At 37.5% G+C, this 23,490-nt stretch overlaps 1 protein-coding gene across 1 annotated transcript in view; it reads left to right on the top strand.

The window, feature by feature from the left end:
* The window catches only part of YLPM1 (YLP motif containing 1), a 55,434-nt gene extending 36,697 nt beyond the window's left edge, over positions 1-18,737 (top strand). Inside the window, exons 12-21 of the mRNA XM_015558020.1 lie at positions 2,105-2,167; positions 2,455-2,574; positions 2,787-2,963; positions 3,051-3,134; positions 3,606-3,689; positions 5,448-5,528; positions 8,811-8,862; positions 13,997-14,127; positions 17,900-18,081; positions 18,321-18,737. Coding sequence (XP_015413506.1) covers positions 2,105-2,167; positions 2,455-2,574; positions 2,787-2,963; positions 3,051-3,134; positions 3,606-3,689; positions 5,448-5,528; positions 8,811-8,862; positions 13,997-14,127; positions 17,900-18,046 — 939 coding nt within the window. The 3' untranslated portion in view covers positions 18,047-18,081; positions 18,321-18,737. The remainder of the gene's footprint in view (positions 1-2,104; positions 2,168-2,454; positions 2,575-2,786; positions 2,964-3,050; positions 3,135-3,605; positions 3,690-5,447; positions 5,529-8,810; positions 8,863-13,996; positions 14,128-17,899; positions 18,082-18,320) is intronic.
* Positions 18,738-23,490: the final 4,753 nt, after the last annotated feature.

Here is a 23,490-nt window from a genome sequence, read left to right on the forward strand (position 1 = left end):
AGCTGTAGTTGTAAGCTTGAACCTATGGTCTGAACACGTGGCCCCACGTGCCTGAGTGATGTGGGCTTGATAGATTTCAGGTGCACATAGTTGAGTAGGATTGAAACCCAGGAGGATGTTGTAAACATCTTGGTCACGCCCTTACTTTGCCTCATAGCATCTGCTATAAACTAAAGGCATGACTGTGGGCGTGGTCGCTGTCCCTCAGAGAAGCAGTGTCCTACTGAGACCCGGCTTTCATTCTCTTGTCTCTTTTCTAAGCCTTTCAGCCGCCCCACTCAGGTTCACCCCATGCTTGGGCACACTTTAGAAAGACCTGCCTCCAGGCTCCCAGGGCAGGTTCCTGCCTCAAACTCCATGCTTACAGGAAACAGCTCCGGGAAACAGCTTGGGGGAGGGCACAGCCATTGCCAAGACAACCCCTGTAGGACTGACTTCCTTCCGCTCGGTCAGCTGTTCGTCTATATGTGACGAACACCACCCATGGGGTTTTTTTTTGTTTTGTTTTTGTTTTTTTTGTTTTTTTAAATATATTTTATTGATATTTCACAGAGAGGAAGGGAGATAGATAGTTAGAAACATCGATAAGAGAGAAACATCGATCAGCTGCCTCCTGCACATCTTCCACCGGGGATGTGCCCGCAACCCAGGTACATGCCCTTGACCGGAATCGAACCCGGGACCCTTCGGTCCGCAGGCCGACGCTCTATCCACTGAGCCAAACTGGTTTCGGCCCATGGTTTTTATATAAGTAGATTTTTTATTTTACTCTATTGTGTGTATTTTTGTTTTTTATTATATTGATATATGTTACATTAATTGCTTTTCAGATATCAATTTACATCCCTGAGATAAATTCACTTGGAGTATAATGCTTTTTATGTTTTTGGATTCAGTTTGCTAGTATCATGTTGAGGATTTTTGCATCTATATTCATAAAAGATTTCTGTGATTTTCTTACGATGTATTTGGTTTTGGTATCCAGGTTATCTGCTTGATTTGAAATGCTGGCCTCATAAAATGAGTTCAGAATTGTTCCTTCCTCTTCTATTTTTGGGAAGAGTTTGTGAAGTGTTGGTATTAATTCTTCTTTAAATGTTAGAATTCAATAATGTACTATACTCTTCTGGGCCTGAGCTTTTCCTTGTGGATAGTTTTTTAATCCTCACCCGGGGGTATGTTTTAGAGAGAGGAAGGGAGAGTGAGAGAGATAGAGGGAAACATCACTGTGAAAGGAACAGCAATCAGTTGCCGCTGTACTCACCCAATTGGCGATTGAATCCGCAACCTAGGTATGTGTCCTGATTAGGAATCAAACCCCCAACTCTTTGTCGTACGGATGACACTCCAATCAACTTAGACACCCAACCAGTGCTCTTTGTAGGTAGTTTTTGATATCAAATTCAATCTTTTACTTATCCTAGTTCTATTCTAATTATTTCTTGAGTCAGTTTCAATAGTCTCTGTCTTTCTAGAGATTTGCCCATTTCATGATCTAATTTGTTGGCCTATAATTGTTCATAGTATTCCTTTATAATCCTTTTTATTATTTCTCTAAGGTTGGCAGTATGTCTCCTCTTTCATTTCTGATTCTAATAATTTGAGTCTTCTCTCTTTTTTTCTTTGTCACTCTAGCTAAAAGTGTGTCAATATTTTTGATATTTTCAAAGAACCAGCTTTTACTGTTTTTCTGTTCTCCATTGTATTCTGCCCTAATGTTTATTATTTCATTCGATCTGGTTGCTTTAGGTTTAGTTTGTTCTTCTTTTTACAGTGTCTTAAGATAAAAGGTTAGGTTATTATTTGAGATTTTTCTTCTTGATAAATTTCCTTATGAGCACAGCTTTAGCTACATTTCATAAGTTTTGGCATGCTGCCTTCATTTTTATTTTTCTCAAAGTATTTTTTTATTTTTCTTCTTGTTGTTATTCCATTGTAGTCATAGTAGTTTATATTACTTCTATTCTTTAAAATTTATTAACATTTGTTTCATGGCGTATCATGTGGTTTGTCATGGAGAATAATACAGATCATTGTTAATTATAAAATTTTATTGTAAAAAAAATCTTCTCTGAGTGATTCTTTTTTTTTAATCGTGTTTCAGATTGTTGTTATAATGAGAGGATTGCCAGGCAGTGGAAAGACACATGTTGCAAAACTTATTCGAGTGAGTATGGAAAAGCCAAAAAGTCAGTTGCTTTTGTTAGCTGCTTGTCTTTTTACCAGGCAGCATTTATCAATACAGAATTTCCCATTTGATCCATTTTTATTGGCTCATATGGTAGAGGCTGTCCCATATAAATTTTGATCTGCTTAGACAAATATTTTTGCTTCTGTGTGATTTAAAAGCACCAGAATATTGCATATTATTTAGCCACAAGAAGGAATTTTAGTGTAAACATTCATTAATTTATTTCATAAATTCTCTAACTTTCTGAACTATCTGGTTCTTAGGATAAGGAGGTAGAATTTGGAGGACCTGCACCCAGAGTTCTAAGCCTGGATGATTACTTCATCACTGAAGTGGAAAAAGAAGAAAAAGATCCAGATTCTGGAAAGAAAGTGAAAAAGAAGGTATGGTTACATCCTAATTCATTAACAATGAAAGGAGAAATATGGCTTTTTGGGAGAAAAAAAAAGAGTTCTCTGTTTTTTTAACACAAACTTTAGTACTCTGGTATGAAGTAATGACTATAAATCTATCTCTATCCAGATGCTGACCAAAGAAGAGGTGTAAGATGATTCTTTGCTTTTGCTAACTCCATATCTCTTTTGGGGGATCTTAGGTAATGGAATATGAATATGAAGCTGAGATGGAGGAGACCTATCGCACCAGCATGTTCAAAACTTTCAAAAAGACTCTTGATGATGGCTTTTTCCCTTTCATCATCCTGGATGCCATCAATGACAGAGTTAGACATTTTGACCAGTTTTGGAGTGCAGCAAAAACCAAGGGATTTGAGGTAAAGACTTAAAATAATTTTTGAGTACTTTGTGTTATCATGTAAGTGCTGTATTTGTTTGCCTAACCATTATTCATTCTTTCTTAGGTGTATTTGGCTGAAATGAGTGCCGATAACCAGACTTGTGGCAAGAGAAATATTCATGGAAGAAAGCTTAAAGAAATAAACAAGGTGATTTTTTTAAACATAGAAGGTGGTGTATTTTAAACTTCATTTAGGCTGTCTCATCTCTGATGTCTGGAATTTCTTGTTTATCCCTTTTACTTTGAAAATATCTTTTCTATCTGCTTTAGTAAATGTTCCTTATCCTTTCGAGCGGTTCTCAACCTGTGGGTTGCGAACAATGAAAATACATCCTGCATATCAGATATTTACATTACGATTCATAACAGAAGCAAAATTACAGTTATGAAGTAGCAACAAAAACAATTTTATGGTTGGGGGTCACCACAACATGAGGAACTGTATTAAAGGGTCACGGCATTAGGAAGGTTGAGAACCACTGAGTGAAAAAGATGGCCTAGCTCTGCCTGGAGCTAGCCTGTTAGACTTCACAACATTAGTTAATTTGTCTTGGATGCTGCCTTGGTCTTTCTTTGAATAGTTTACAGAGATAACTTGATCCTCTGAATCTCTCAATAGATGGCTGATCACTGGGAAACTGCACCTCGTCATATGATGCGTCTGGACATTCGTTCTTTGTTGCAAGATGCTGCTATTGAAGAGGTGAGGGTCTTTTGCCTCAAAGGCAGTGCAAAATGACCTTTTCCTTACCCTTTTTACTTTGAAAAAGATTTTTTTTTTAATATATATTTTATTGATTTTTTACAGAGAGGAAGGGAGAGGGGTAGAAAGTTAGAAACATTGATGAGAGAGAAACATCAATCAGCTGCCTCCTGTACACTCCCCACTGGGGATGTGCCCGCAACCAAGGTATATGCCCTTGACCGGAATCGAACCCGGCACCCTTGAGTCCGCAGGCCGACACTCTATCCACTGAGCCAAACCGGCTAGGGCGAAAAAGATTTAAACTACTGAAAAGTTGCACAAATAATATAAGAGCACCTGTACAACTATGATTGAGATTCATCAGTTATTAATATTTTGCCACATTTTTCTCTATATAGATAATATTCTCCCTCTCCTCCTCATTATTATTACTAGTAGGGGGCCACGAGGCTGCGGTGGGCACCGGGGCAGGTCTTGGCCCATCCTCTGCGCCCCTGCCTGGCCCCTCCCACTGTGGCCCCTGTTCCCCTGTCTGCCAGCAACCCCGCTCCTGTTCCCACACACTGCTGGCACCAGCCCTGCTTGTACCTGCTGATCGTGTGGAGCAATTGGGGCTCGCTCCAGCAGCGGGTGTGAGTTGGGCTGTTGCCAGCAGTGGGTAGGAGAGGTGGCTGCCAGCCCCGATCGCCCCTCAGGAGCAGGGAGAGGTGGAGAAGCCCTGAGGGGCTATCAGGGCTGGCAGCTCCTGCTCGCACCTGCTGAAGGCACTGAGCTATAAGTGCTGGCGCCCGGTGATCGGTGCTGGCACTAGGTGCCAGCAGCGGGTGCGAGTGTCAGCTCCGGCGCCGGTAGTGGGTGCAAGCGGGGCCAGCGCTGGGAGCAGGTGCAAGCGCCAAGAAGGACTGCAGTGCATGGGAGCAAAGAATTTTGAGTAACCACCAGAGGCTCGCCCCGATGACAACCACCAGCACCCCACCTTAGTCTGGCGCCCCCACTCACCTCCACCATCCTGCCTCGGCTTATGCCCGCTATGTTCTGCGCTCTCCCGCCTGCTGCCTATGCCTGCCGTTTTCTGCGTGTGCCCCCTGGTGGTCAGCGCACGTCATAGTGACCAGTTGTTCAGTTATTCCCCCTGTCGGTCTATTTGCATATTAACCTTTTATTGTGGAACCATTTGAGAGTGAAGCTGCAGATCTCATAACCATTTACCCCTCAATATTTCAGTAGGTATCCCAAGAACAAGGGCATTCTCTTACAAAACTAGAAGTCTGAGTCACCTCATATAGAGTTCATATTCAGATTTCACCCTATAAATACCTATTTGCATTGCTACCATTCTGGACCAAGCTACTGTCATTTTACTGTTCACTATAACCTTTTTTACATTTTTAAATTTGGATCATATACGTGTTTTACTTGATTAGAAAAATGCTTGCTAAAGGTTCTTAAAGGAAATTTTAGTAATTCATAGGCATTCAAAACAGATAATTATCAATGTAGGTAGGACAGATCATTATACTCCTTAGGAAATTGTAAAGAGAGATATCCCAGAAAAATTTAAAGGCAGGAATATTATTGCCTTTTATCAGTGTATTTTGAAGTTTAGGGTGTTAAAAATTAATTAGTATGTAACAGTGAGTCTGTGCTGTCTCTCTCTGGGCAGCTGTGTTCATTTCAGATCTCAATGAGGGAATCAACATTTTCTTAAATGTTAACTCAGTCTTTTTTTTAATTTTGATTATTGGGGTGGTGTAGGTAGAGATGGAAGATTTTGATGCAAATATCGAAGAACAGAAGGAAGAAAAGAAAGATGCAGAAGAAGAGGAAAACGAACTGGTAGGAGACAGACCAACCACTTTGAACAAAGTGTCTTTTTATTAAAATTCTTAGGTGTTTAAATTCAGATTAATGGTCAGATTATTACTGTTGATGTGCACCTTAGTGGTAGAAGTTTCCATAATCATCTTCAAGGAAACTTCTGGATATTTTTTTTTCTCCTGCTCAAAAGAACCCTCTACTGTGTTATTACAAGAAAATTTTAAGAATGCTAAGAAACTTACCTTGTATTCATTCATCTATTTGTGGGTGGCTTTAGGGGAGTATACATTTTAAGAAAATCAATTACAGATCAAAGGGTATTCTTGCACTTCAGCAGATATCTGGTACAGACTACCCCATATGCATAATTTTCTCTTCTTTGTTGTAAGATCTCAAAATTGAGTTTCTGTCAACTGAGGCAGAAAACTTATTGAAGGAGGAGGCAGAGGGTTGCCATAGACTGCTGGATTTGTTCTGCATTTTATGCTGTTAAGTGATGGGGAAAATCATTTGACTGTGTAGGCAATGCATTTTGCTTAGGCTGATTAGAGACTTACATAGTGTGAGTTCAAAGTTACTGTGTATCTCCTGTAAATGCTTTTGATCATACGTCTTAGAGATGTTTGCCTTACTCTGTCATCATGAATATGTGACCTATATAGTTATGTTACTTTTCTGTGTTTGATAAATGAGGTACAGAGATTAGTGATGCCTTGGAATAGTGTTGCTTTTTAAATTCAAAGTATTATTTTGTTCACTTAATATTTCAGCCCTTGCTAAAACTGCTTCTCATATTCTGAAAATATACAAAGCAAGAACCATTATTCCTACCTCCCAGAGAATACAGGCTCTTTAAGGAGTGGTCCTATTAAACCCGTGTCTGATATAGGGGACTCTGGATAGAAACTGTGTGTTTATATAGAGATGGTGCCTCTACGTTTCTAGATTTCATATGTGGATTAAAAAATAAGCTTTAAAGTTAATGGCATTTGAGTCTCAGTTTTTCTTTTCTTTAAATAAAGTATTTTTCTTAATTAAGTTGTATTTTGGCATATATGAGCTAAAATGTAGGCAGGAAACTCACTTAAAGGTCCACGCTGTTCTGGAATATGGCTGTTGACCTCATTAGCTACTTGCAGCGTGTATACTAGTAAGTGATTGTGTGAGAAGTCTATAATGTTAGCTTTCTGAGGGTCCATTTTTCTTTTGTGGAGATTCAGTTCAGGATTTGGTTCATAACATCTGTTTAGCTTAAGTATAGGTCAAAATGTAGAACTTTTAATTTTTAAAAATAAAACATTTATTTTACTGTAACACTACATTTTTTTATATCAGAAAGCTGGCAAGGAAGCTTTAGGACTCTACCCTGCTGGACTATCTCTTTTATTTCCAAGTGGCTTAACATTTTAAGTGAGAAGATGTTGTTTTAAGTAAGAACAGGGTGTGGTTCCAGCAGGGAGAAATTAATATATTTGTTTTGCTTATCTTTGTTATAAAACTTCTCTTAGCCCACTCAAAAATGCAGATTTCAGATCTTCTACTATTGGGTTTTATTCCAAGAGTAAAAGATTCTAATATACTTATTTTGCTTATCTCTGTTATAAAACTTCTCTTAACCCATTCAAAAAGGCAGAGTCCAGATCTTCTACTACTGGGTTTTATTCCAAGAGTAAAAGATTCTTGGTAAATTTTAACCAAAGGGTTAAGAGCAAATCTCATGTCATTCATACCATTTTACTGAAATTCTAAATAAACTTTGCATTTTGTACTATGTACTTATTGATTACTATAGCTGGGTGAAAGCCAAACTTTTCTTGTTAAGAGAATTTGGGGGAGGGGAAGAGAGATCATTGGTTTAATATTTTGCCTTCATTAGTGCTTCAGTGAATATAGTAGATGTGACTCAGAATTTATAATTATTGTAATGATGCTTAAGGTTTTCAGATGATTTTTGAGGTATAACTTGTACAAATTTCATCAATACTTAATTAACTTCTAACACTATCACTTCAGCATAGTTTTGTCTTGGTTTGTTCTTAAAATGTATTTGAAAAAGATGGTATAATTTATAAACCTGAAATACTGTCTAATGAGTTGAAATTGAATTATTCATTTGGCTTAAAGACTAGAAATGTATAAGACCTGTAGGTTTCCTGGAAGAATGATTGATGCTCTATTAAACTCTTAACACAGATATTACTGTCATGAAATGTTCAACATACTTTGCAACTTATCTACCTGTGTGTTAGTCTATATTATAAAATTACCTGTGTGTCAGTCTGTATTATGAAATTGAACATTCCCAATAGTCAAGAGATATATTGATTCTTAAATGATGCTGACACCTTTGTTGAATCTGTTCTATATTATTATAAGTCCTAGTACTTAAGTTCTGTATGTTAGGGTCTAATAGAGAACAGAGTCCAAATGAAGGAAAAGGGGGATCATAGTAAATTACATGGAAAAAGCATATATTTACTTGCCAGGTTATAAACTGAAAGGATTACTACATAGTTATATAGGTACATTGGGAAATTTGAAAATCTTACGGGACTTTGTTTGAAATAAACCAACCCATCATTTATTAAATAAGACGTAAATTGCCTGTGGAAGTTTCTGGTTTTTCATGTAATAGGAAAATGTAATTTTAGAAGACATGAGAAATAATCATCAACTTCCAGATTACAAAAAAGAAATGCTCTGAAGTCGATTCGGTAAAATTAACCTTTGTAAGATCTACTGCTAAATGGATGGAGTCATTTAAAAATTAAGTTGAACTTCATAGTTGTGTTCAGTGATACCAAGTTTTCTCTTTTCTTTTGAATATTTAAAATTATGCTGGACTATAAAGTAACTGTCTTGAAAAACACTCTGGACCTCATGCCTACTTCACTTGAGAATAGCAATTGAATTGAGCAAATAACCTAGCTAGTATTAGAAATCCTCTGCTACTCTGAATGATATTAATATTAGCACAGTAACTACCATACATTCTCACCATATTTACTATACAGCTGTTGTTCAGACTACAGTTGTGTGTCCTGAACTGGAGCTGCCTCTAAGCACCTTCATGATACTATTCTGAAGTGACTACTCTGAAATCTGGGCACTGCAGATTTATGAATTTGGAAATTCAGTTTCTTCAAAGATAATGAGATTGTGTTTTCCTTAAAGATATATTTATAACTAGTGAGTGGAAGCTGAATCCATTCCCAATTTTAATGCTTTTCCAGTTCAAAAGTGATATGCATGTATGTGTCTCTTTCTAACCCTTCGAGCTTCTCTCTGTGTACAATTTAGGGTTACATTCCGAAAAGCAAATGGGAGATGGACACATCTGAGGCAAAGCTAGGTGGGTATTTCCTTTTTCCTGTTTTTATATGTGATACCTGATGGTAATGGTCATAGATCTTTCTGTTTAAGAAGAACAGACTCCCCAAAAGTTCTGCTTAAACCAAGCTTTTGGCCTGCCTTACATCCTCAGTCTGTTTTGCTAGCTTTCGTAACTAGTTTAACTAGTTTTATCTTGTGACAAAGTGAAAGAAGAGCATTTTAAAGGAACTACCTTCAATACAACTTAAAGTTTTTAGAGTAAGTGGAGATTAGTCATAAATGTAGTGACAAAATACTGTCACTTCTGAAATTCATTCTTTAATATTAATCAGAAATGTTAGTGCCGATGGAATTTCTGCTTTTCTAAAAGAGTATTTAACTGCAGCCCAACATTGAACCAGATTGTGAACACTTTATGTAGTAATAATAGTAAGAATAAATAGCAAAACTTAAAAATTAATTAAAGGGCAGTTATTTTCCTTGTATAATAAATTAGAGTTTCTAGGTGGGGAGCAGTAGACATATAATTTAGGTCTTTGAAGAACCTGCTTTATAAGATTCCACTTATATTTTCCTTCAACTTGCCTTTAGTGCTAGATTATAAGGTTAACTGATTAAAATGATTATCTAAATCAAAAATTGGAGTCGCTTAGTGTGAGTCTATCTGCCAACAGAAAATCATGCATATCCACTGGATTTTCCTCCACTATTTCAAAACATTTTTTCAGGGTTCTTTGTTTTTGTTTTTACCTTACTTAAAGAGAACCATTTAACATGTGGATTAAGATAGGACAATAAATAAGAAAGTGTGATGAGGACTTTTTGAGAAGATTGACCTTACCAATGTATGAAGTGTGGTTGTCGGTCTTCATGTTTCTCTTCCTGGTTATCATGCTATTATTGCCAAACTAAAGTAACTATCTAAAGATCATAAAATCATAGAATAAATTTGAGTCATTTAGCTGCTTCACTGTTTGGGGCACATTGTGTTTCTGACATAAGAGGGTGTCCATTTTACATACAATCTCACAGGCTATGCCTTGTATTTTGCCCAACTGATGACATTTGCAATTGATGTTGACCAGATCCTATGTCAAAAGAGAATTCCATAAACTGTAGTATTACTGTATTATTGGGGTAGTTACTTTGTGTAAAATCTAGAATTTTTTCCTAATGTATATCATGTGAAAATTGTATGTGGTTACTGACTTACTCTTCCACTAGTCTTCCCTCTGTGGGAAATCTTAACAATAACTATCTATCTCCTTTTCTAAACTTTTAAAGCATTTATAAGTGTTTGAATGCTATTAAATATGTAGGAAAATAATAATAATCACAGCTTACTTTTAATAATAATAATAATGCTTTAGATCTTCTTATTTTGACATTAGGTTAAGAATGTTGGAAGTTCTGTGTTTTTAGGATAACCTGTAAGGCTATAAAGATCATGTCCCTCTTTTTTGGTTCTCTAAATAGTGTTTATATTTGAGGGCAAAGAGAAATCATAAAGAGACAAAGGGATTGTAAAAGTGATAAAGTGATATTTTAAATAAGCATGTAACCAGAGGCCTTAAACTTGAACCCATCTATTTTCTGTTTTCCTTCCTAATTTTTAAAGAGAAAGGAAAATGGAATTTAGTAATGATTCAAGAAAATATGCTGTTGCCCAGTCCATGTGGCTCCTGTGAACTGGGAGGTCAGGGTTTGATTCCGGTTCGTTTCCTGGTGAGGGCACATGCCCGGGTTGCAGGCTTGGTCCCTAGTGGGGGGGATGCAGGAGGCAGCTGGTCAATTATTCACTCTCATCATTGATGTTTCTAATCCTCTCTCCCTCTCCCTTCCTCTCTGAAATCAATAAAAATAAAAAAATAAAATATGTTATTAATGTTGGTATTGATTTCTAGAAAAAATTCTGGCCTGTCTACCATTTGCTTCTCAGAAAATAATACATTTATACAAATTCAGTCCATTTTAAAGACAAAATGTAACACAGTGAATTCCAGAAATGGATTTGTTAAATAAACCATTTCAATTAAAGGCACTGAAGATCTAGTAATGAATCTAGAAAATAAATTCTAACATATTTGCAGTTGAGTTTTTATTTATTTTAATAAGAGTGACATTGATGTTTCATGTAATGACTTGCTTCTTGCACCACCTTGTTATCCTGAGACATAACCTACCTGTGGAGGAAGACCAATTGAGTGTGAGCATTCTTGAGAGTGCTTGCTTTGAGATTGGCCTGTGGAACCAACTGAAAAGAAGATTCTTCTCTAAAATATGAAGACCTTTGTCTGAGAATTAGCCTATTTATGGGGCCTTCCTTAACATAACAAATTCAGTAAATTTGATTACCAGGTACAATTTTTTCTTTTGAGTACTTTACCAACATTCTTATGTTACTCTTGGTAACTTGATAAAACTGAATGGAAACATTAAGCTTTAGCAGTGTCCCATTGAGCCAGAAGAGCTGAATTTGTAACTGAGGAATTTTGATTCACGAGTGAGTCAGCCAATGAGAAAAGACTCATCTAAAATCTTTCAAGGAGTGTGTTAAATCTCCTTCCAGACTCTTGATCTGTGTTCATTAAGTACAGCATACAGTTCAGCCTCTGTTTGAGTGTTGCAAATTAGAAGTGGTGTAATTTTAGAAATATTCAGAACTGGCCTGCACTATATCTGGCCTGAGTATCATAAAGTTGTTGAAAACTGTGTCTCCTCTTCAGTCACACCTGACTCCTTTGCATCTGAGACCCAGGCACCCTAATGCACATCAGATGCTGGAATTTAGCCTGGAAGCTACTTAAGTTCCAATGACATAATTTAGGTTTCTGCATATCAAGTCCTTTTGCTTTTCTCATCTCCGTCATTTGTCTCTGCTTATGAGTTATTATGTGTTAGCCTTCTATGTGTCAGGAAGTTTCATCTCTTCACAATTGCAGTTATGATTTGAATAAGCACATAACCCTTGTATGGTTCACTATAAACAAATGTTCAGGAGCATCATTTATTTGGAAAATACATAGGTGTATCTAAATTTTTTTTTGTTGCTCTATAATAATATATACTGTCTTGAAGATGTGGTAAAATTCTGTGACCAGTCAGGTTGGATATTTAAACCTTCATCTTCACATTAAACTTCATCTTTTGAAACTCAAACCTCTGGAAATCATAAGTAATGAGTGTATTGGACACCAGTTGTCTTCTGTAACTAACACCCCAGATTCCTCTCCCCTCGCCTTATGCCATACATGTGTGTTTGGGTTTCCAGGAAGCCACGTGGAAGAGATAATGAACTTTCTTCACCCCAAGAAAGAAACTTTAAACATGTTGTGCATGATCAGATTTCAAATTAAACATGACAAACAAGGGTGTTCAGACTAGACTACATATTCTGAACTTCCATGTTGCAAATGGCGAAGGCCTGGTCTGTAACGCCTGTCGTGTACATAGTGTAAGAGAAAACGTTCTTGCAGTTTTCACACTGTCCTGCATTGCTGCTTGGCCATGCTTATTCTTGGTATTGATACATGAAACTTCCCTTTGAAGTACGTTAATGTCAAAGTTGATCTTATTAAGTTTGGAAATCCTTTGGAGTTCACTTAATAAAAAGTGTATGAGAGCTTCCTACTCTTCTGGTTATACTCTACACTGTTGAACTGAGAACAGTTTTATGGTTTGTGGGACTTTATTGGTTTTCTAATACTATGTCCCTGTACAATCGAAGGGTCACTTCTTTAAGATCCTGTATAATATGGCCTGTCAGATACATGTGCGTAGAGCCATTTGGTACGACATGTGATTTACAGAGGTTAAGAGACTATTTCTGTTTAACTCATCCATGTAAAAAATTTCCAAAGTAATATGAAAAAAATTTCCTGAGTTTTGTAAAGTGTTGTAGTTTGCCTTGCTGGTTTTTTAAATACTATTACTTCTATGGGGGAGACGTTTAGGAAATAAAGCTTTGCCAAGTATGCAGAATCTTACTGGTTTTTGTAGCCTGTATGGTATGGTTCAGTTAGTTGTGTGTGAAACTTTTACATTTGAAGCATAAACTCACCCTCTCTCCTGCCACTGCTTCCATTGTACTTTTCATATCAAGTTCTCTCCAACTTGACGCCTAACAGCTTTCTATTATATACACTCTGCACCCTTTATGGAGTCTAATGAAGTGTAAATATTGAGTGTTCTGAAGTATTTAGGTTTTCCTTTATTGACCTGCTTAATAATAGTGTGTTTATGTAACTACAAATGATTCAAAAGTTTAGTGCTTCAAAGTAACTAAAATATATAACTCTTAATATTTCACATGTAGAAATCAAAATCAGTATTAACCAATAAAAAAGGTCACACACACTAACAAAAGACCACACATTTTCATCGTGTGTTGTTCTTGAAGACACCTAAACTTGTATCTCATAATTTCTGAATCAGCAATCCCTATCATTTAATTGATTACACTTTGGGAGCCTTGAAGAAGATTGAGGATTCAGAAAGAAAATTTAGGTCTGGTCACTTTGGCTGACTAGCCCTTTGCCTCAAAATGGTCAGCAGTACTACATGGTATAACCAAAGAAAGTGGTGATTTGTGCAGTCAACTTACTCAGAAACAATAACTCATGGTGAATCTTCTCACAGAGGTCAAAATCCCAAGAAACTGTTCATCTAAAACTTTTTTTAAAACATTAGCTTGGCTCATTAAGTTTTTGGTAGTACTTTTCATATGACACAGTATCACACATGATTGCAGATCAAATGGGTAGTATTAATATTGTGTTAAAGAAAAAAAGAATGGAAGAAAAAAAATTTTTAAATCCAACTTTGCGTTTTCCTTGAACATCAGAGCTGAAGTGTTGTGTTGGGGTGGAGGACAAGGAGGCCATGAGACAAGTGCCTTTCTTGCTCTGCCCGTATTTGTTACTTAAACTAACAACATGTAATGGCTACCAGTGTGAACATCAAATAAATAATGGAAATTGCACAGAACTTGATATTATCTCAGCTGAGAAGATAGTTTGGATCTTCAAGTAATGCTGCTCTCAGAAATCTGGATGTGCCCTCTGACAGTGTTCCAGCCTTCTTTTCCCTTGTTTGTGTGTCATGCGCAAACTCACACTCTTCCTTAATGCTGCGGCTCTGTGTTTGTCCCTCAGACAAGTTGGATGGCTTGAGAACTGGTACTAAAAGGAAACGTGACTGGGAGGCAATTGCCAGCAGAATGGAGGATTATCTTCAGCTCCCTGATGATTATGATACTCGTGCTTCTGAGCCTGGGAAGAAGAGGGTAAGAGACTTTGTCACTAATTGCCAACAGATGAAGGGCCCTTTTGGGCATCTGGTTTTTGAAAGTTATAAACATGAATGCTATTTTTGTTTCAATATACTTTTATTGATTTCAGAGAGGAAGGGAGAGGAAGACAGAGATAGAAACATCAACAATGAGAGGGAACCATTGATTGGCTGCCTCTTGCACATTGGATTGAGCCGGTAACCCAGGCATGTGCCCTTGACAGGAGTTCTACCTGGGACCCTTGGGTCTGCAGGCTGATACTCTGTCCACTGAGCCAAACTGGCCAGGGCTGAATGCTATTTTTTTTATAGCAATGTAGTTTATTCTATATCATATTACACGTCAGGAAAATGAGTCAGATTTTACAAATTAGCGGCTCAAAATGTACACATAACTTAAAAATGGAGAACAGGGTATCCTTTAAGAAGAGGAAGAAGAAGAAAATGGTAAAGATACAAATTATGAACAACAAACATGCATCTATCAACAAGTGAATCTAAGAATCAAGTGAATAAATAATCTGGTGATCATAATAGAATCAGGGACATAGAAAGGCAATGGACTGACTATTCTTGGGGGGAAAAGGGGTGTGGGAGATGCAGGAAGAGACTGGACAAAAACCATACATCTATGGATGAGGACAGTGGGTGGGGAATGAGGGCGGAGGGTGGGGCGGGAACTGGGAGGAGGGGAGTTATGAGGGGAAAAAAGAGGAACAAATGTAATAATCTGAACAATAAAGATTTAATTAAAAAAATAAAAATAAAAAAATGGAGAACAGAAGTGGCTAACATGTTGTCAACCTTAAAGGACTTTGGCGTGGCCCCTTGTGCCATTTTGTCATGGGGCAAAAGAGCCAGGTGCTGAGAAAAGTGTTAAAGAGAATTTATGGGACTTCTTAATGGATTAGCTCTAGAGAGCCCAGTAGTGGATAGAATCAGGGGTGGCTCTTCTGGTTCTGTCCATAAGCACTCCATGTATGTAGTGCCATTTACTGAATTGGAGAAAAACTGGAAGAGCCATAAGTTTGAGAGTCAAAAGTCGTAAGTTCAGTGAGGGACCAATTAAGTTGGAGATGATAATAGGACTCAGGACTCCAAAATTTAGAAGTTCAGGTAGAGGTAAATGTTTCAAGAAGTAAAGAGTAGTCCATCATTAAATGATACAAAGAAGACAGGTACATTGGGAACAGAGAAATAGCCATTGAATTTGGCACATGAAGATCACTGATGATTGATCAATAATCAATCGAATTTTCTTTGAGAGTTGAAGGACAGAAGCCAGTTTGGAGCACATTGAAGAAGGAATAGGTAATGAAGTACAGACAGGACATGTAGACAACTTTTTTTTATGTATATATTTTTATTGATTTCAGGGAGGAAGAGAGAAGGAGAGGGAGAGATAGAAACATCAGTGATGAGAGAGAATCATTGCTCAGCTGCCTCCTGCATGTCCCCTTCAGGGATGGAGCCCACAATCAAGGGCAGATGCCTGCCCTGACTGGGAATGGTTCATTGATCAACCACACCCGGCCATGCTAGAAAACTTTTTTGAAGAAGGTTTGTTATAAAAGGGAGCAGAGAAATTAAGTTGGATAGGTCTTCCACATAGATATCAAATTCAGTAAAAGTGATATTTGTGTATATTCTTCAAAAAAAAGTAACAAAGCAAAAGGGATCATGTTATATAGAGGCCTGGTGCACGAATTTGTGCACGGGTGGGGGCCGGGCCGGTGGGGGGAGGTGGGAAAGCGGGAGGTTGGGGGGGCTCAATTGGGAACCCAATTGGGCCAGTTGGCTGCCATAGTGCACATAATAGCGGCCAGTTGTTCCGGTAGTTCTGCTGTTTGGCTTTTATATATATAGATGATCTGCATAAGCCTTTTCCAGCAAATCTGTCCATCTTTCTATATAAGTGTCTACTTAAATGGTTTCCTTGCATGCCATTTTTGGTTGTACAGTCAGTCATTTATCCAGTCCCTTGTTGGTAGATACTTAGGCTGTTTTCATTTTATTGCTAATATAAATACTATGGTGAAAGTCGTGGAGTATATGTCTTGGTGTCTCTTTGAAAGTATTTCCCTAGATTTTTAGCACTAAAATTGCAAGCTCATAGAGTGAGATTTATCATTTCTGACAGAAATTGTGAGATTGTTTTCCAGAAAGGTTACATCTATTTATACACCCTCGTGTCAGTAAATGCCTATTTTTCCATACTTGTCCCTGCAGTGCTGTTATCAAACTTTTCACAATCTGATAAGTGAAAAAAGGTACCTCATTTTACATTTCTTTAAATAAGAATGAGGTTGTGTATCATTTCTTTATACATCATTGCTTTTTTATGAATTTCCTCAATACTAGTGAAAGAACACTTATTCTAAGAGAATAAAACTTCATTATGGTAGATGCCATTACAGAGAACTCCAGGTTTCAAAGCTCTTTCACATACTTCATAGTCCCTATCCCCTGTTCCAACCCACCCCTTTGTCTACGTAGCTTGAGGAGTTGGGGAAGGGAGATCTGATTAATGGCCTTCTTTATGTGCTCGGCTCCACCCAGGAACTACTTGTATTGACACCTCTTATTCCACTTTTAAGGTTGGGGCAACAGAATAAAAATAACTCTTCTTGGGAATGATAATTTTGTGTAGTTCTCTTAACAAATAATCTCAAATGAGAAATATTTTTTTCTATTTTTCTTTAAAGTGGCTCCACTTGAACTCCACCCCTGCCTCACACCCTCATTTCAAATAGTTTTAACTCCCAAACCACTCATCAAAATCAACATCAGAGCACCAGGAGATCTTACAGGTAGTAAGGAATACAGAATTCATTGTTCATTCCTTTCCTGGGCTCTCTTGATTTCTGTAACTCAGCTTTTTACAAATACCAGGCAGGTTCCTGGGATTAACTTCCACTATAAGAAAAGATCATTTAGTAGAATTGACCACATTAGGATTTTACCAAAATGGTAAGGTTTTAAAATGTAATTTATTTTTTAAAGGTTTCTCTTGCTTAATTGGGTATAAAATGGCAGCTCAAGTGGACTTTCAGTTTGTTTCTTTGATGACTGCGGAAGATGAACATATCCCTTATTTTATTTGCTGAACTCACTCATTTTAAAAGTATTTTTAGTGACAGTGGATGAAATATACATACCTCCAAATTTTCAGTGTTAACATTTTTCTGTTAATAGTTAAGATAAATGGCCAAAAAATTGAGACTGTAAGTCTCAATAACAGTACCTCTAGGAGGACATTTAAGAAGCCATTTCTAGCTGAAAGTCATTATTCTATAGGCACTGCCCAGAGATGCCACAGAAGAGTAGACAGAGCTAGCTTCAGAGGAACCTGTGTGCTTGATTTTATTCTGTAGGGGAAGGATTCAAAGCAGATGAGAGTTACAACTGTGTCTTTTAAGGAGAACACTCTAGCAGAATGGATTGAGGGAGTGAGAATGCAGGTTAGTGCTTGCTTTAGGTTAAACAAAAAACAACAGGTCAGTAAATGAGTTACAGGAGTTGGAAGGAACAGGACTGAGCTGAAAGCTGAACTGTTTGGGAGCTGCAATGGTGAGGACTTGGTGATTAACTAGAGAGTTCTTTCTGTAACATAAGAATTTGCCTTTCTCCAATTCTTCCAGTTAATTTCTAATTTTTTAAACTGGCTTCATGTTAGTTATCCTATCTCTTAAAATACCCAGAGATGGGAAAGGCCTTTTGTATATTTATTTTTCCTAAAGCCCAGCCTAATGCTGTGTTCTTTCCAGGTGAGATGGGCAGACCTGGAGGAAAAGAAGGACGCAGATAGGAAAAGGGCCATAGGTTTTGTGGTCGGACAGACTGATTGGGAGAAGATCACAGATGAAAGTGGTCACCTGGCTGAAAAAGCCCTCAATCGAACCAAATATATATGAGACTTCGTTTTCAAACGAAGTCATTGTTCCTTAAGGTAAGGATACATAGTCATACAAGTCCTGCTGTGTGGTTGATGAAGGGTTTGAGATAAAGTAGACAGCATGCTTTGTTAAAAATGCTTCTGTATTGAGTAAGTATATTCCAGCTACAACATTTATAAAACATTATTCTAAAAGGAAGTATGCATTCTGTAGATTTGTGAAGGAGTGGAGCACTGAAATACTAAGGTCTACTGAATTTCCCTGGCGTGACAGCCTTTTCTTTTCCTTCCAGATGGTTCGCGTTGAGGTGATCTGAAGCCAAGGCTTTCTGGAGCTTCGTTGTGTGTCACCTTGCTTCCACGGTTCAGTTTTTGTTTTGTTTCTACTGCTTTAGTTTTTTAAAGTTCTTCAGTGTCCCCAAGAGGTATTAGGATCTTGCTGTACCTAAGCAAGATGTTAATTTTTTAAATAAACTATTGGGGAGGGTGGGAGTAATAGCTTAACTGCTGGAAGCAGGTGGGGATCTGCTGGAGGATTCTGACAGAAAATATTTTCTCCACTGTACAATGTCACGGACTATCTCTATCATCGTTGCTTTGTGGCTGTTTTTGTTTTTTACTGTATGTAACTGGTAGCTGATTGTACTAGGATTAAAAACAATAAACTTTCATGATAAAGCCAATGAGATTCATGGGCTGTACAGCATGGGTCCCTTTCTCTTGTCTTCTTAATTTTATGTTTATTGCTTTTTAAATGGTGTGTTCCAATTACATGCTAGCCAAACATCCCCAAATCTCTTCCCCATTGACTATTAAATAGCTCAATGATTCCATGGTACATGCTGTAACACAAGGCTCAGTGATGTTCAAAACACTCACCTTTGTTGTATTGCTGGTTTCTTTATCTGAATATCGCAAAGACTAGTACAGACAATTTCAAATATTCACCTGTTCCCTGGAGTACATCTGTTCTGTCACATGATGTTTTATTATTTTACTTTTTGATCCTCTCGTCGTCCCTCCCTCTTTCCTGCTCTCCCTCTTTTTACTTTCTCCCTTGATGCTGTTATGTTTTTTGTTTTCCTTGCTCTGACTTTGACAACTAGTGGCCAGAACTAATGTACTCCTTGGAACTCGGGAGCCTGTTGCCTTACTGCTAAATTTGTTGATTTTTTAATCAAAGTTGCAGGGAAGGAGTATGGAGATGCAGAGCCCTCTGGCAGGCAGCCTTTAATCAGGTTTTCAGGTTCCTGCCAGATTGCTCGTGATTGGGAAGCGGGCCTTCAGCACAGATTCCTCTCCTGTGTATAGTACCAGGAGGAACCTAGAACACGCAGACCTAACAACAAATAACTTGTATGAAAATAAGAAAGAAGATCTTTTTCCTTTTTCATTCTGCAAAGAAAAGATGTCATTTTCTAAATGAGAGGAGACACAGAAGAGCCTTCTTCCTCAAACACCATTTCTGCTTTGTAATCCAACTCAGCAAGTCATAAATCTGTTCACAAAAGGGCTTGAATATTTTTAAATGCTCACTTTTGGACTACAGGCAAAAACCTCTTAGTTTTATGACCTACATTAAATACTGTGTGTATAGAGATCATATTTATTAGTATTTGAATAGTATCACTTTCGGTTCAAGAACTTGAAATTAAAGTACTGAAGACTAATTCAGTGGGAACTCCAGACAACTTTCTGTACTTTTATCCTCCCTGAAATTCTGAATGTTTACATGTAAGAGGCGTTAAGTTCATTAACACGTCAATATTGAATGTACAATTTGCTACATTAAATAGCTCCCCCCCCAAAAAAAGTAACAAAAACAAGAAAAAAACCTCCCACTGTTAGTAATGTTTAACAAGCTACTTAGATTGCTTTTGGCCAACAATACATGTGTATGTACTGATCTTTCTCAGCCGCCTTTATTGTGTTGTGTGAAGGTACATCACCAGGTAACCAGTAGGATTATTGTTTGTAAAAAGACCACAAAATGTGTTGTCTAGTTCAGAAGAAAACAGAGGCATATATGTTCTTATAGAGAATGTTTTACTTTCAGTCATCGGAACCTTTTAATATTTTGGCTGGCAGTGTTCAGAATGCCAATGAAATAAGAAGTGGTACTCACCCATGAATCACTTTAAATTCAACATGTTTTTGCCTTGCAGCGATGGCTTCATGTCTATGATCTTACGTCAAGAGGGGCTGGGGAAGAGTGAACAGAATCAGAAATGGTCTCTGCCAGTTTTTGGAAGATACGGATTAAAATGGCCGGAGGGCCCAGCAGGCAGGGCTCAAAAATTTTATCAATTGCTTCATCTGTATTTCAGTGGTTGAATGTCAACCTATGAACCAATAGTCACAGTTTGATTCCTGATCAGGGCACATGCCCGGGTTGCAGGCTTTATCCCCAGTGTGGGGCATGCAAGAGGTAGCCGATCGATGATTCTCATCATTGATGTTTCTCTCTCTCGCTTCTTCTCTGAAAGCAATAAAAATATATTAAAAAACAAACGAGTAAAAGGGCCTTAGGGAATGAACATAAAATGTTGCCTACTTTAGGGTACTGGGATAGCAAATAATTTCAGTGAAAGGAGATTAATGAAGAAATATTAGGCACCAAAAGGAATGAAACAGAGACTGTCATTTAATACTTAACTTTGCTAGTCCTATATGAGACCGTTAAGAAATTCTTTAATTTGCATTATCACTAGAAGCAGAATAGAATAGAAAGTCCAAGAATATTTTGGAGAAATTTGGTGTAGGTAGGAAATGCCTTGGTAGCACAAGTATTTTAAATTTATTAAGAGGTGTTCTTGGGATACAGAGGACCAAACTTGGGGTTTGTTTATTTGTGAACATTTTACTGTCATTTTTATTAGCATTGTCTTTCTTATCTCAGAAAACTGCTTGATGCCATTTTTAAAATTTGTATTTTAATCCTTTTAAGTTTATTTAAAATTTTGTGGGGTTTGTATCTTAATACAAAATTGGCTGATTTGGGGGCAAGTTCCTGATAACTTCAATGTTTCAGATCTTCTAAACTAAATGTAAATCCTTTCACTTCAAACTCCCTGTGCAAGTAACTTTGTAGATGAGATGTGGAGACTTTTCTATTTGGGAATCATTTATTTAGGGTTAAGTTGACATGGTCAAAATAGGTTGTGACTGAACACAGATCAAAAGCTATCAATAATATACAGTAGTCTGTTGATGCTTACTTGATTCACATAATTTTCTGGAAGTTTTAACTTGATTCAGATATCAATAATTAAGTCAGAAGTTCATTGACAAAGATAATATCTTAAATTTTCTAGACGGATTTATTTCCCTAGTGAAAGAATTCTAAGAGTTGCTTGGACAAACCAAGATAAATGCCATTTCATCTGGAGACCAAGCATGAACTCTGAATTGGGTTGACTAAAAAGTTCAACCTAGCTTAACTTACTTTGGAGGCTACTCAGCTTTTTGTTAAGTATTATATCTTTCTAACTATGCAGATTGGCAGGTACAGTAGGTCCTCGGGTTACGTCGGAGGTTTGTTCCTATGGCGCAACGTAACGCAATTTTCGCAGTAAGTGGGAACCCACCGTCGCTCACATGGAGCACATACACAGCAGTAATGAAGTGAAACAGTAAAAAAAATTTAAAAGGTAACAATCCCTGACCTTCACTTGTGGTGAATAAATAATAAAAAACATAAAGCACGTATGTACATATGTCGAAATGACGGAACTTTTATTTTTTTAATAAATGGGAGATGGCGACGTAACCACGAAACAACATACGTCAAGTCCTATGTTACCCAAGGACTGCCTGTAATTAGTAATAAAAGTATAAATCTCACTGGTAAAGGTAAACATATAGTAAAGGTATATTAATCACTTATAAAGCTAGTATAAAGGCCGAAACTGGTTTGGCTCAGTGGATAGAGCGTCGGCCTACGGACTGAAGGGTCCCGGGTTTGATTCCGGTCAAGGGCATGTACCTGGGTTGCGGGCGCTTCCCCAATGGGGGATGTGCAGGAGGCAGCTGATCGATGTTTCTCTCTCATCGATGTTTCTAACTATCTATCTCTCTCCCTTTCTCTCTGTAAAAAATCAATAAAAAAATATATTTAAAAAGAAAAAAGATGGCCTGCGGGGTCTCTGACCTCACCTCCAGCCCGCCTCCTCAGCAACACGCCCACCACGAGCTTGCTTATCTCCTGACCGTTCCTCCATCCTTGTGAAATCAGATCAGGGAAGATCCGAAACCCATTTATCCAACATGAAAATAGTTGATAGCTTCCATTTCCTTTACCTCTCCCAGTGGCATTTGCATTTTATCATGAATCAAAGCTTTAAAATAATAATTTTATAATGTTAGAAGTTCCATCATCAGCCAGTGGAAAATTGATATAATTGGGAAAGCAGGAGAAGGCATTTCCAAGGCCTCCTAGTTCCAGCCACATTCTGCCATAGAATTTGGCTGACCTCAGGTAGAGTAACTTATATACCTGCCTAGTCTATCTTCCCCATCCCTTCCCACTCTTAAATACAAGCTCCCAGATATCTGTTATGTACATTTGATGCTCAACAAGCTTATTTAGAATTGTTGATGTGGTAAATTTAAATATAGGTTAATACATGTGTAATTTACAAAACTCCAACTCTTGTGTTTGCTTTTTCACTGCCTCTATCTTTCAGTTGGTGGCATATCCACAAGTATTATATAAACTGGACATCACAAATTCAAATGCTTGCAATGGACAGGAAGATGTAATTGGGAGAATTGGCCAATAGTTTCATAACAGCATGTAATATTTCTTCAACAGAAGCATACTTTGCTTGCAAGTTAGACATGTAAAATATTCTTTATTCTATGGAAAAATATCCTCTTTCCCATTTTCCTTGAAACATTTTGACAATCTGTGTATCTTTAGTTTTCCCACTTTGGGTAGAGCTAAAGTACAAGTGTCAATTTTCTAATTGACACTACTACCAGTATAAGCAAAACAACAGCAGAAGCAGAATGATAATGGCACCTGACTCTCAAGCTCAGTGTTAGGGAGCAGTGGGGCATGGCAGGGTTTGAGGTGATACAGAGGGCTTGCCCTATCTCAATGAGACAGTTCTCCAGGCAGAGGTTGCCATAAGCAAAGTAGACCCAGTGTTACCAACTGAGGATAAAGTGGAAATCTGGATTTTTATGTGAAATGGTCTTTTCAAAATACTATGGGGACAATATAGTAAAGGCAAAACAAGTCACATCTGGAGTACCTACAGGCCATCATTTTGGGGCTCTGGCATATACCATAAAGGATATACCATAACAATTCTGGAAAACAATTGTTGCAAAGATATCTATAGGAGAGGAAACACCCAGTTATATGGATTGTAAATATTTTGACTAACACCTTTTAATTGATATTTTGGAATGAGCAATTCTGTTTTCATTGAGTGAGATGGCGAAACATATATAATA

Source organism: Myotis davidii, unplaced genomic scaffold, assembly GCF_000327345.1.
Source record: "Myotis davidii unplaced genomic scaffold, ASM32734v1 scaffold309, whole genome shotgun sequence".
Lineage (NCBI taxonomy): Eukaryota > Metazoa > Chordata > Mammalia > Chiroptera > Vespertilionidae > Myotis > Myotis davidii.